The 14,388-nt window shown below is 30.6% G+C and overlaps 2 protein-coding genes across 7 annotated transcripts in view; one reads left to right on the forward strand and one right to left on the reverse strand.

Moving 5' to 3' along the window:
- LOC122717497 (myotubularin-related protein 14) overlaps positions 1-14,388 on the reverse strand; it is a 38,101-nt gene that overhangs the window by 4,779 nt on the left and 18,934 nt on the right. The gene's annotated exons all lie outside the window — the stretch shown is intronic.
- LOC122717495 (IQ motif and SEC7 domain-containing protein 2) overlaps positions 775-14,388 on the forward strand; it is a 77,368-nt gene continuing 63,754 nt past the window's right edge. Inside the window, exon 1 of one of the 4 annotated variants that reach the window (XM_043941619.1) lies at positions 775-1,317. In XM_043941619.1, coding sequence (XP_043797554.1) covers positions 1,088-1,317 — 230 coding nt within the window. In that variant the 5' untranslated portion in view covers positions 775-1,087. The remainder of the gene's footprint in view (positions 1,318-14,388) is intronic. The other 3 variants (XM_043941617.1, XM_043941610.1, XM_043941615.1) reach the window with 3 other exon arrangements.

Consider the following 14,388-nt stretch of genomic DNA (forward strand, 5'->3'; position numbering starts at 1 on the left):
TGTTTTGCTCTGATGGTATTGTAAATTTACATTTAATAAATATGCAAAACATTATTTGAAATATATCGAAATGTAATCACTTATGATTTTTCAACATATTATTTATAAATATTTTTAAAATATATGCTAAATTTAGAAAATAATTTTATTATTGTATATTTATTTATTCAAAATAATTCTAGAAACTTTGTGATAAGACAATAATGAAGTAATGAAGTTTGTAATTATTTATTCGCTTTACTAAGATTTGTATAATATTTGCGTATAAATTTATATCCGACATTTTAGTATATGTAAATATTCTGATACATGAAACAAATTTTCAAAATTTAACATATCGTTATTTCTATTATTTCAAAAATATAAACAATCTTATATATAAAAAATGTGAATCTAAACAAAAAATATAACTGAAAATATTCTAATCTATTTAAATTTGATGTCCTTGTTTATATTTGAATCTTCAAATATCAACATTTCTTTAAATAATAATTATGCTGAAAGATATACCTATAATTAACAAGAATACTAGATAATTCATAAATTGATATAAAGTGTAAAAGAAATAGTATATAAAATTTAAATCAAATGATTCGATTTATTGAGAAAATAAAAATCGAAAAAGAAAGCATATCATTTGAATGTTTCCATTCGAGATGGCGTAGTTCGCTACGATAACGACAGTAATAATAAACCCACTCCAGTTCCAGCAAACCAACGAAACACGCATGCGCAATTAAGTATTTCTGGACAAACGATTCGATGGAATTGGAACAGGAACGATCGTGAATCAGGACTGACACGAGCCGAGAGGTGGCAATAGATGCAAGATGGCGAATACGCGATGAAACGGTGTTGTTTCGTGGATGATTCTTCGTTGATTTTTCACGGACAGAGTGTCCGTCCTATGTGATATTCGTGTTGGATATGGGGCTGGGGGCGTTTCTATATGTGCCGCGTGCTGATAGTGGACGCGCGTGCCATTTGTGATCTCGTTGATCTCGTCGAGAGAAACGTTCGTGAGACCAGTATCGAACGAGATAGGACGAAAACGTGTGTGCGCGCTCAGTGAAAGTAAACAAACGGTATGAGTACGGTACTGGGAAGTGTCGGTGACCCGGCCGGTCTTTTGGACCCCGATGTCGAGAGTATCCTTGAAGAGAAAAATCAATTGATCAGTCGACAATATGCAGAAATCGAGAGATTGCAACGTGAACTTTCGGAGGTCATTGGCGAACGTGACGCCCTGCTTTGCGAGGTGTCAAAATTCAAGTTCGAGCGCGAGATGACTGATCTAACACGTCTACTAGATGACAGGTATTTATTTTAATTCTTTCGATTTATTTTAATTAAAATAATAAATATCATAAAGTTATTTATCATTAAAATACATCATACATGTAAAACATTTGCTTGCAATTAGAAGCGTGAATCATAAAACGTTGTTTCAAATCATGAAAATATCATGGCACGTAGTATGATTGCAATCAGCACAATGACATTTAATTTCTGTTGTTGAAAAAGAATTTTGACATCGGTAATGTTAACGTGGTTACATCGGCATAAATGAAGATTTTGTGATATAATTCAACGAACAAAGCCTTCGCATGCCTACAAATGTATATGCATATCGCAGTGGCGTATAAATAATGGATTTTTTAGTTCTGATATCTTTTGCGATATTTATTGATACTTTAAATTAATATTTTTAGTTAGAACGTTCTTTGCTAATGCAAGTATACTAAATACTCGATAACATTTGTTTTATTTTATTATACTCATATCATTATTTCCATTTTTATTAATTAAAGTATAATATAATTAGAATTATTCGTAACGGAATATCGTTAATCGTAATATCGATATATATCGTATAATCGATATTATGCAGGTTATGGAATTTTTTAGCCAGTTTTAATGAAATAAAAAGTTCATAATAAAATTCATTCTTTATTGATTTATAATAACATTACATATATTGTAGAATTTTATACGATACTAAAATTAATTTAAATATACTTTGTTATTAATTTTTATTTTAACATGATATAAAAACACAAGATATATTTAAAAAAATATTTATCATTTGATTGATTTCATATAATTTAATATAATTATATAATATTAATAATTATATAATAGTGCGAATTACGTCATTTCAAATTTTTATTCGTGAAATATTATTGCGTAAATTTTTTCTATTGTGTATAATAGTTATATTATATTATTCATTTCACAGAGTTAAGTTTATCCATACACTTTTTAATTAGATTGTATGTGTAATATAAATATTTTAATATAATATATGCTATGAATAACAATCAGGAATAATTAGCTTTTAACGTCATTTCATTAATTAATTATCATAAAATTCTAATATAAATTCTAACTAATATAAATAATATAATATAAAACTAATAAAAATATAAATTCAACTATATTATTTAGAATTTCACGTATTCATTTTTCAAATAATTCATAATTTGAAAAATTAAAAACATAAATATAGTTGTTATTTTATAATATTATAGATATCGAGAGTTAAATAATAATATCAAAGTAAACGATAAAAGAATCGTATGATTAGTTTTTTTGAATCACAGCTAACAGACAAACAATTAACCTTGATGCAGTTAGATTAACTTTTCTATTGATTATATACGACACAAGATAATACCTTTCTCATGTTATATTGTATTTAAATTGAGTTGAGTAAATCATTCTGCATTATCTAAAATTATACTATTAGTCGAACAATCGATAATATGTTCGGAAAAACTAACTGTACACCTATGATTCTCTATCAGATCGATTTCATATGCGTGCGAAGTTTTTCTGTCCGTCATACGATCGTCCTCAGGTTGTAGGAAACTATCGTGTTTCATCGTTCTTTGAGACGATCTCTTGTTAGGTTAGGTTAGATATAGTGAAAAAATTTGCGTAATAATTTTTTTATGCAAAGGAGCAGGATAATTGAAATTTGAGAAGGGTGAAAGTTGTCTCGTTGAGTTTTGAATTCTTCGGTTTAGCTCGGTTAGATTTGAATATAAAAGGAAATTTCTGCATTCACGCCGGAAGTTGAGCCATTTGAATCCATGGAACTTATCCAAATTGTCATGGGAATTGATTCAAATTTCAAATTAATCTTATAATTTTTCGATTTATAAATTTTCATATTTCTTAAATTTTTTTGAATTTAATATTTTTCAGTTAAAATTTTTCAAAATAATTAACCATAATAGGATAGATAGTTTTAATCATCTTAATCTTAATACATGTCATCGAGGACATCAAGAACAATAATTTTTCCTTATAACTTAATCTCTTATAGTTTTCTAGATATTAGCTTCTTTGTAAAAAATGATTGTTATAAATTTTTAAAATTTAAAGTTTATCGGTCAGTGTCAAATTTTCGGAATATTTGAATATTTAAAAAAAAAAAAATTTTAAAATCGTTTAATAATAAAATTTTTCAAGATAATTCCCATCCATCCTAAAGACGCGAATTTAACTCGCTGAGGCTTACGTTCCCTAAATATGGCCTGTTCACGGTTGTGTGCATACGAGGGTACACACCAAGCCGACGATTTCTCACAAAGCCACGGGTGTGGATGTGTGAACTCGCAAGGTTAAGCACGCTTTGAGCTCCATATCGTCCATCTAAAGGAGCAAAATAGAAAGAAATGAATCGTTCCCACAGGTTGAGTCAGACGGATGTAACTACAATTCGTGCTCCTAGATTTACTTACCATTACAAAATTAATTAATCATCGATTTTAATGTATAATAATCAATGGAGTTGTAATGTATATAATAATTTCTATTATTAATTTCATTCGATTAAATTTCAGAAATTTTTATAAATAATATTTTTGATAATTCAAAAATATTGTTCATCAAAATTTTTTTATATTGGAAAAAATAAATAGAGTTTCCATTTTTTTTTTTTTTTTTTTTTTTTTTATATACAATTCACAACAATCTTGTCTATTATAGATTTATTTCAGATTTCTAACTTGACCACGTGACATTTCAAAGCACAATCGCGTCTATTTTTACACCATTCTGTTACCAGATCGATCGATTATCTCCGGCAAGATGTACCATTGATAAAACCACCCCCAAGAATACCTTTCATAAAGTTCATAAACTCGTAGCCTCGAGTTCTCGAATCCCTTTAACGATATCTACGGATGACTATCGGTTGACATTGGACATGTCAAAAAATCAGAGTGTTAAAAAATATATATGTGTACAAACAAGTGGCGAATGTGTGTCAAATTTCTCCGAGTTTCCAATCGTGGCAGGCCAATTACCAGGTGTGGATATATTTGGTGTGACCGGTTAACCTCGGTGTACTTGCACAATATTGCAATCGAAAGCGTGCAATTCTTTCCACGTATCAGCCAGTTCTGGCTAAAATCGATACCCTATTCGAATCTGTCTCTACCTCTCGATTCGTATTGCCCTTCTAGTCTAGTTTTAATCATTTCAACGTCTTGGTCATTAATTTCCTTTATGGCGTTTATTCTTCATTATATTCTTGGATTTTTTTTTTAGGTTAGGTTTCGTAATATATATTTGGATATTACGAATTAGATATATCTATCTGTTTTATAATATTGCGGGAATATTTCATGATCTTTGCATTTTTTTCTCGAATCAAGTTTAATTTTTTTAAAATGATATGCGAAATTCTAAAATTTGGCCATTTTCGAAAATAATGTTTATCCTTGATCGTATTCGATTCGCCATTTTGTATCAATTTCTTTTCAGACGTATAACAGCTGCGCAAACGAAGTTCGATCGCGATAAGGTTCGATATATCGTCGAGAACTATCGAACAGCTGCTACTATTATTGACTTGGCAGACTGTTTATTAATACTTGGAAAGTTCGAAGTTAATTAAGAGCGTACGAAGTATTAGACACGCGAAGTGAATGATACAGAAACCATGATCTTGTATAAGGAAATTTTTAAATGATATTTTTCATATTTTCTTTTTTTTTTTTTTTTCTTTGGAATAAGATGATGGATTGTTCCGTTAACTGAATGTACGCTATTCAAAGATAGAAGATAGAAGAGATATTGGATATAAATTGATCCTCTTTATAAATATTTCAATGTAATTCCATTTTAGATGAAAATATAGCTCAATCTCGATGCATTGAAATGCATACATTGAAAGACATTTTCGTATGTCCAGGGCTCAATTTATCATCTGCATTCGTATTTCTTGAATACGCAAATGTATAATCAGGATACAGATGTTATGTTACAGATATTATATAAAAAATATTAAATATTTAATTATAAAATATTTTACACTCGAGTTTTTTATATCAATTTTCCATATAATTTTCCTTCGTTAATTCTCATTCATTTACAATCGTCTTCATTGCACAATCTAAGGCATTATCTTAATTTGCAATTCTATTCGTTGAGAACGAAATGTTTCTATTCATCTATAATCTAGAATCTTCAATCTTACATTTGAGAAAAAAGTACTTTTAATTTTATCCTCAATTTTCTTTCATCATTTTTTCAATATATTCTACAATACGTTTTAATTCTTTCTAGGGATTAGGGATTTTTACAGGGATTTTCAAGTCATTACAATTTTTTTGATTTAATAATTAGAAATTAGAATTATTAATCTCACATTGAAAATTAGATTCAATCTGTTTTCAATTAATTTATTATATTATATTCATTGCCAAAAAAAAAGTTTCTATATAAAAAATCCTCCAGTCGTCATTTTTCGATTTTTGCTCCAAAAACAATAATATATTTGTTCTTATTTTTTAATTTTTGATCATTTTTTTAGTATATACAAATACATTTCGATATCTCTTTATATAAAATTGAAATTTTTCTTCGTTGCTATAATAAACTGACGTTTGGGGACCGTATTCTCCATTCATCCTTATCAATTTCACTTCATTTCCCCATTTTATACAGAATATTCCTTGATAATAGAGATTGAAAACTTTCTCGATCGGTATAATCAACGTAAATTTTCCTCGGTACCTGATCTCTGTGAACAAAATGTCCCTAGATAATAGGTTAGAACGATGGGTGGTCATCGATGGAACCGATTCGAACAGACAGTTAATTCGACGTTTAAACAGAACAGTTGGATATAAAAGTTAGAAATGTGAATCGTGCTAGATTATGGTCACACGTTGTTGGGTTCTCTGTGATTTCTCTCCGTCATTACAAAGGGAAATGAAAAGGAAAATTGTGTGGCTGTGATTTGATGTAGCGTGAACGTGATCGTTCTTTTTCGAAAGAAATTTTAATCCGTTGATGATTTCGCTCTTTCGTGATAAATTTCTCATGAATTTGGTTTGTTTATTTTTTTTGCGTGTTCGAAGAATTTATAATAGTTAAGAAAAAGAGCGAAAAATAAATGGGTTTTAGAAAAACCTGGATAGATTTAAATTTTTGGAAAAGATTGATATAATTGTAAAAGAAATCAAATAAAAGTTGACGATTGAACGTCTAAATTTCGTAAGGAGATAAATTGAACGAAGAATGGTGAGGGATTGCCAAGAAATATAATAACTTGTAAGAAGTAATAATTGAATATATATACCCTACTTCTTGAGTAGATCTCAAGGTTTTTATGACCTTTTTCCCCGATAAAGATGCAACTGCACACTTTCTAACATTTTTGGAACCATGCCATATCGATCACGACTAGTAAGGTCACACGTGAAACCCTACCCTTGTTCCATTCTAAATATTCCTTTTTATCCCTTGGAGAGACATCTTTATTAAAAATTTTAATTTCGAATATGTAAAATTTTAAAAATAGATGTGTAAATTAAAATCGATAATTTTAAGCATTAATTATTGGAGAAATTTAAATTAGAAAAATTAGAAAATCGGGCGAAATTATTCTAAATATTAATTATGAAATAAATCCTTAATTGATTCGTAACAAAAAATTTTAATAATTCCAAATTAAAAAAATGAAATAAATTTTTAAAAATTGACAAAATTAATAATAATTGTTTAATCAAAAAAAAAATCAAGTAATTAATTCATAGTACAAATTTCGGCAATTCTAAAAAAATTCTCAGAGAAATATAACTAGGAAAAAATAATCAAAGATATTTAGGAATATTATAAGAAATTATAATTCGCGAGATAACCTGAAAAACAGGTTATAAAATCTCCTTACAATTAATATACTCATGAAAGTATAATTTTCGATGAATTTTTTTTTTTCGATTTATCTATATGATCATTTGCCAATCTTGCTTTTCTGTTAAATATCATAGGTCACCAGTACTAGCCTTTATTTTCTCCACAATTTTATTCGTTCCTTCTTCATTTTTAAACGATCTCTTGATTCGAGTGATTTTGGTAATCCCCTGTTCGAATTATTCTAATTGTTCATTAAAAACGATAGAGAGGAAGAAATCTCAAGATCTTGAATCTTAATTGTTTGAGTTTGAAGCTTGCATACTTGAGGATAGGTAAATTAAATCTCTAGGAACTTTTCGAATGTCTACATTGCTAGATGTTGCTCGATTTTTGTTAAATTGATTAATCACGTTTTCGAATTTCTTTATACGTTTTACGAAGTATAAAGTATCCAAAAAATATGGAAATTTAAACTAATTTCAATTAAAGGGGAAATTTTTAAAAATTTATACATGGTAATTAATAGCTTTGAAATCTGTTTAACAGAATGAATCAAATTTCATTGTTGAACTCAGAATTTTATTAACAATATTTTAACATGGTTGAATAAATCCAAAAGTTAATAAAAAAAAGAAAAAACTAGGATACTAGAGCCATAAAAGATTACATACAAGATGTTTTAAGACGGTAATTCAACTGTTTAACGAGAAATAATGATAAATTTTACGATAATACTTGCGTAGATACTTGATAAAACTTGCGTATCATGATTACGAAACATTCATTTTTATCCTTTCACTGATATTGATTATCTCCAATAATCAAATTTCAATCATTTTCAATTAATTAAACCATTCTTCTTTTCTTTCAATTCGTTTGATTTAATTAATAAATAAATAATTGACAAAAAAATTTATACCCATTCGAAAAATAATTATTACTCTCAATCATCGTTATATATTCACTGGTACAATCTCAACTAAAATCCCGTACGTCTGATTTGAAACGAAAGACGAAAGTTTTAAGAAGCGTAACGAAAAACGAAACCCTTGGAAATCTTTGGAAAAAATTTCGAGAGAAGTATCCTAACGGCCAAAAACCCATGAATCCCCCCGTTTGTTCCGTACAGGGACAAGAACACATCTGTTGGACGCGTGTAAGTCGTCGACCGTGCGAAACGGCAATTACTCCTGACCATTCTGCGGGGACAAATCTTTCGACCCATCGAAGACCATCGTAACCGACACGTTCCATCCAGATGGAGGTTGGATGGGATACACTTGTGTAGGAAACTTATGTGGGACACCTCTTCTTCGAAAGATTCTTGGAATCGTAAACCTCTTTCCTCGGTGGTGGTAGGTGGTGATAGGTGGTACAAGGAGGAAAAATAAGTTTTCGGCTTTTGTCTCGTTGGGTTTCTCGTTTCCTTTCCTCTCCCTCGAATTCCAGCCTCGAATTCTCAATTCTTTTAAGTGGAAAGTTTTCGTGGCTCGATTTCCAAATATTTCTTATCTTCGTTCTCTTGTTAAAGGAGCAAATTCAGAGAAACTTGGAGAAGAATTCAGAAAAACGTGGAGAAGATCGTTTTTCTATATTAGAAGCACGTTCAAGTAAATAATAGGAATGAAGAGAGATTTCAATCTATTGCTTCTTCAATTGAACACCTGCAAGATGTTGCGTGATTATATTAGAGTAGAAGTTCGTTTTATAAAGTGTTTTGTTTACTTGGATTTTCGCATACTTCAATTTAGTCAGCCAGTTTCTTTTTCATTGGTCAACGTTGAGTGTTAAATTTTTACACTCACAAACAAAGAAGAATGATAAATTAAAATTAAAATGAAAATTTGTTTCGATTATCTTATTAAACTTATCGATATTTATGAGAGGTTTAATATCGATGCTTCGAGCGCGTTATTTTAATCTTTGCCAAATATTTGATATCGTTATTTTCATTGTTTACTGTCTCTTTCCTTTGTGTTCGAATTTTTGTAATTTCATGTTTTTGAGATAAAAGTTTTCACGTAGAAAAATATTGGGATATTTTTTTCATTTTTCGACTCGATATTATCGCGATAATTTTTTCATCGTGTCGTGTAAATGCTCTCTATTATTAGCATAAATTTTACTATCGTATTAATTGTAATTGTAATCAGATAATACATTGTGTGCAATATATCTTTGGAATAATCATTAATTCGTTTTTTAGAAAATTTTAGATCTATGAAACGTGAAATATTTTTTTGCTAGAAACTGTCGTTAAAACTGTCGTTGCACGCGAATCATACTATGTAATCGTGAAATTCGAACTACCAACTACGAAACAATAATCAGGATCTCATAAAAGAAAAAAATAACTGCAACATCGAAAAATTTCACCAACATTTTGTCCACGATAGTATTTCATTCTGTCAAAAATCGATATTCAAAATAATGTACGTACCGAACTTTCCTTTAATGGATATTCATTTGCGTTTATGTAAAATTTCAACGTAACCAAAATGCAAGCAAAAAGACACGAAATATCCAAGATATAGATTATGATGTTTGCGAAATAATAACAAATTTCTATATTAACCTCCATTATTTTATTCGTAAAAATTTGCATAAACACTCGCAGCACACTCTTCCCAAAATTGTGCCTCATCTGCCCAATCCGCTTTATTCGCCTTTATCCTCGTTTAACACATTGACTGATGTTTATTCGAGTATTTACGAAAGATTTTCGTAGGTATTTGGAAATATATTCCACAGGGTCTAATAAAATTATCGAATTGTTAATAAAGGTAATACAAAAATGGTTTATTAAAGAAATTATTTAGAACGTAAAATTTCAAAGCATTCTATACGAATACTTGCTCGGGACAATTTGAACAAAAAGTTGTTGTCTGTTGTACGTCTGCTATCTTTCGACATTGGAACGAATTAGGGCAGAAATTTTAACAGTTATACCACTCGTTACTCGGCAAACATTCGAACTGTTGGCGTAGAGCGGTGAGGCGACGAGCGGGGACAGCAATGTAACGATGGAAACAAATGATGCGAGAGATTATTTTTTGCGATTATACCAGCGACTCACATCACTAAAATATCGGTGAGAGTACCTAGCAGGGAGCACGCTTGGTAAAGCGGCGCGCGCAGCAGTCAACGCGTTATAAAAGAGAAACAAAGAAAGAAGGAACGATGGAAATTCGCAACATTGCGAAGAATTTCGATCGAACGATCCTTCTTCCCTCTTTCTTCGCCTCGAAGATTTCGTGAATACTTCGCTCGACATAGGTATGTTGTACGAATCGTTTCAAAATTAATTGGAAACGACGTCAGAAATAATTTTCGTTGAAGCGATGTTATGAACATTGTCTGCCTCTCTCTCTCTCTCTGTCTCTGTCTCTCTTTCTTTCTGTGTCTTTCTCTCCTCGTTTCGTTTTCTTTCGTTGATGAGAGGCTTCGAAGGAGGATAAAAGCCTCGAAGATTTCGAACATATACACGTTGTTCGAATCGTTTCGAAATTAATTGGAAACGACGTCAGAAATAATTTTCGTTGCAGCAATGTCAGTGAACATCGTCTGCCTATCTTGTTTCCTCCTCTTTCTCTTTCTCTTTCTCCTCGTTTCGTTTTCTTTCGTTGGTGAGAGAGCTTCGAAGGAGGATAAAAATAGTTCGTTCTCCTCCTCCTCCTCCTCATTCGTGGACCACTGCAAAGAGAACTTTGGATTTTTTCAAACCCCGGAGTGCTTCTTCCGTTTCCCTCTCCCCTTTCTCCTACACCCCCCCTCCTCTACCGCCATTACCCACTGTGTCTCGCGTTTTAAAAGCCTTCCTCTTCATGAATTTTTCATTTTTCCCAACCTCTGCGCGTACTGCCAGGTTATTCCTACTGCTGTGCGTGTTTTTTTTTTTTTTATGGAAACGTGATATCGAAGGGGAAAAAAAAGAAAGAAAAGAAGGGGAAGGGGTGAATGTTCTCGAAGTTTCTTTCGATCTGATTTCGTATCGAACGCGAGGATTCTATTATTGAATTTAACGCTATGATGAAACCACTCGTCAGTTTGATGGATCTCAAAGTTTGCGTTTAAAAATTCAGAGATTATTTTGTTAAATGTTGTTCCTTTAAAAATTATATAGATAAATGATAAATAAATAATAAATATATATTCTTGTTCCTGGTGAATCAGAATTTTATAGATACATTGTATATATTCTTTGCAAAAATATCAATATTTGGTCCTGAATCGATGGTGTTTGATTTTTTTAAAATTGTTGAATTTTCCAGAACTAGAGATCTTTATTTTTATATATCGAAAAAAACATTCAAATATTTGATTCACTCTGAATTCTCCAGCGAGTAATCATAATTTTTTTTTCGAGCTGTGCAAAGATTGGATCTTTTATTTCCATATTTTTCTTTTTATTATTTTAAACAAAACTTTAACAAAATCTGGAAAAAAATTATGAAACGTTTATCGAAGTATTCTCATAGTATTTTGTAGAATGATTTTCAAACTTTCGATTATATCTTATCCAAGTATAAAAATATAAATTTAATATGAATGTGTGATATAAATCAAAAAAGACATGTTGTTCTTGATTCGCTCTTCCAAAAATACTTCACAACTTCGATAATAAAGATAATTCTGAACTTTGAGAAATTTGCTAAATTTACACGAACGAATTTCTATCTTAAAAATCATAGAAATAGAAAATCACGATATATATTATAAAAACATAGAGAAAGAAATAAAAATTGAAATTAAAATTCATCTAGCAAAAATAATATTCTTTATCATCAAATAATAATTAATAAACCATCGAAAAATTCTAAAAACAGATAAAACTTATATTTTTCTAACATTCTACCGTTCTCTGCCTCCTAAAATTTATCGCAACAACATTCCTCGAACAAAGACTAAATTACGTTCGGTGGCCATCCACATCCGATCGATCCACATGCCGAAAGATAACAAAACTGATAAACCGTGTTTTTTACCCGATAGTGGCTTTTAAATATCCGATAGAAATTGCGCTGCGTGCGTACGCCGCGGTGCTTTTATCGATCACTCGACTCGGACTGTTCCACGAAAAAAAAAAGAAGAAAAAAAAAATGAAACAAACTGAAAAACGTGAAAAGTTTCCACCGTCCTTTGATACGGCAAAATTGTGTCTAATTCATCCCCCTTTTGTTCCCGCGATCGAACGCCGCAAGTGGGCCAATCCGTGGAAACCGTCCCGATTTTCGGGTGGCCCATTTCGCTTCTAAAATTAGTTCCGAAAGATTAGACGTTTCGAGAGAAAGAGGAGATGCAAAGGGTCGTGCATATCGACCGCCCATTCGCTCCACCGTGTATATCCAAGTATATTCCTCGTAGAAAGTGTTTTCTGCTCTTGGAATATAAACAGAATTGGAATCAACGCAGTGGGGGGATGATAGTGTTTCGATGTTAAAGTTAAAATTCGATCTACGAATTTTTATTTAAAATTTAACATATTTCAAAATATAAGATCTAAAATGTTGAAAAGTTATATTATTAAATAATATTGAACAGTTTTCGATGTTAAAGTAATTTGAATAACATTTGAACAATAATAAAAGAAATTCATAAAAATTCAGTCGTCAGAATCAGAATTGAATATCGTATAGGATTCGTACGGATGTTGAAACGAAACGTTACAAAGTCGAAATTGGGACAAAGAATTTATTATTTTCCTTTCTGAAATATTCATCATCAGGATTCGTCACACTTTCACTTAATATCGGTAATATAATATTATTATTTTTATTGTACGCGATTTTTATATATACGAGAAATAAATGTAATGCCTCTTATTATATAACAACGGAATAGGATGGATGATGAATTGCGAGGAAGGATCGTAAACCCGTGTCACAATGGACAATTATAAAATTAGAATCTTTGGTACGAATCTATTGACTCGTGATATCTTCATTATAAAAGTGAATTCAAACAACAAACCGTCTTCCCTCCCACGAGAATACTGATAAATAGCCTGCCTAGGTTTACTTTACCCATAAAATACGTAATAGTACGCCAGAGGTCATTAACCCTGCGCATCCCATTGTCTTACTAACATCGTAATACTCCTGGGTTCACTTTGCCCGCCAGAAATTTTTTCCAACGTTTCCAAACCCCTTAAAAAAATTTTATGTTGAACATATTAAAATGTTTTATCTCGTTTCGATTTTGGAATTTATTTTCGAAATAAGATCTTATTATATTTAAGGTAAAATTAACGCGATTTCTATAACAGCACAGAAGTTGATCAGATATTGCAACTTTTATCTCTCGGTGTCCTCGAACGTTCCGTTTCTTTTGATCGATGGTAAAAGGAATCTTTTTTCAATCTGTAAGTGGATACATCTGGAAGAGTCTGTTCGATTTTTAAGAGATCGAATATGCTTATATCTTATATCTCTTTATGAACTCTCTATTTATATTTAAAATAAATCCAACGATATCCTATTTTATTTGACGCTAACATATAATTGTAGATGAATAATTTCCAATTTTATAATTTATATAAAATTGTATCCATCGTATAAATGATGAAAAGTATATCAAGAAAATAGTATCAGAATTTTCAAAAACGTTCAACGATGAGCGCGAACCTTTCAATAGACTCTACGAGTTTTACGAGCGTGTTATTTAACGTATAACGTTGCACGCGTATCTACATCTTCGACCGCTCCGCATACAATTCTCTAAATAAAACGCCCTATACATTTGGGTAATAACACGCCACAACATTCCCAAATACGAATAGACCAATCGTTGTTGAATAACCTCACCTCACCTTATCCAACCTGAATTATCCTTGTACTGAAACTACCCTAAGGGGTTGAGCACGAATCTTTGAAAGAAAGAGGTTTATAAAGGGTTGCGGTACCAGTTACATAAGTCGATTTTCATACACGAATACAGGGTGAACCAAAATTTTTCGACACGTTTATTCGAAATATTTCTTTACAATATTTTTTGATCCAGTTTGAATCGGATTCCTCGCGTTTCTCGGTTAATTTTCACGTAAAGAAAAAAAAAAAAAGAAACTCAATTGAAATATAGAAGAATTATTATTCTATATATATTATATATATTATTGTACTATATATATTAATTGTAAGTTTTTCAATAGTAGTTTAGCGTATGCCCATTTTCTTATTCTGTATTATATTATGTAAAAAATAGATCATTAGATAAAATATCAAAAGCGTCGTTTCA

The sequence above is a fragment of the Apis laboriosa genome, unplaced genomic scaffold (assembly GCF_014066325.1).
Source record: "Apis laboriosa isolate Shangri-la unplaced genomic scaffold, ASM1406632v1 scaffold5213_cov150, whole genome shotgun sequence".
Taxonomy (NCBI): domain Eukaryota; kingdom Metazoa; phylum Arthropoda; class Insecta; order Hymenoptera; family Apidae; genus Apis; species Apis laboriosa.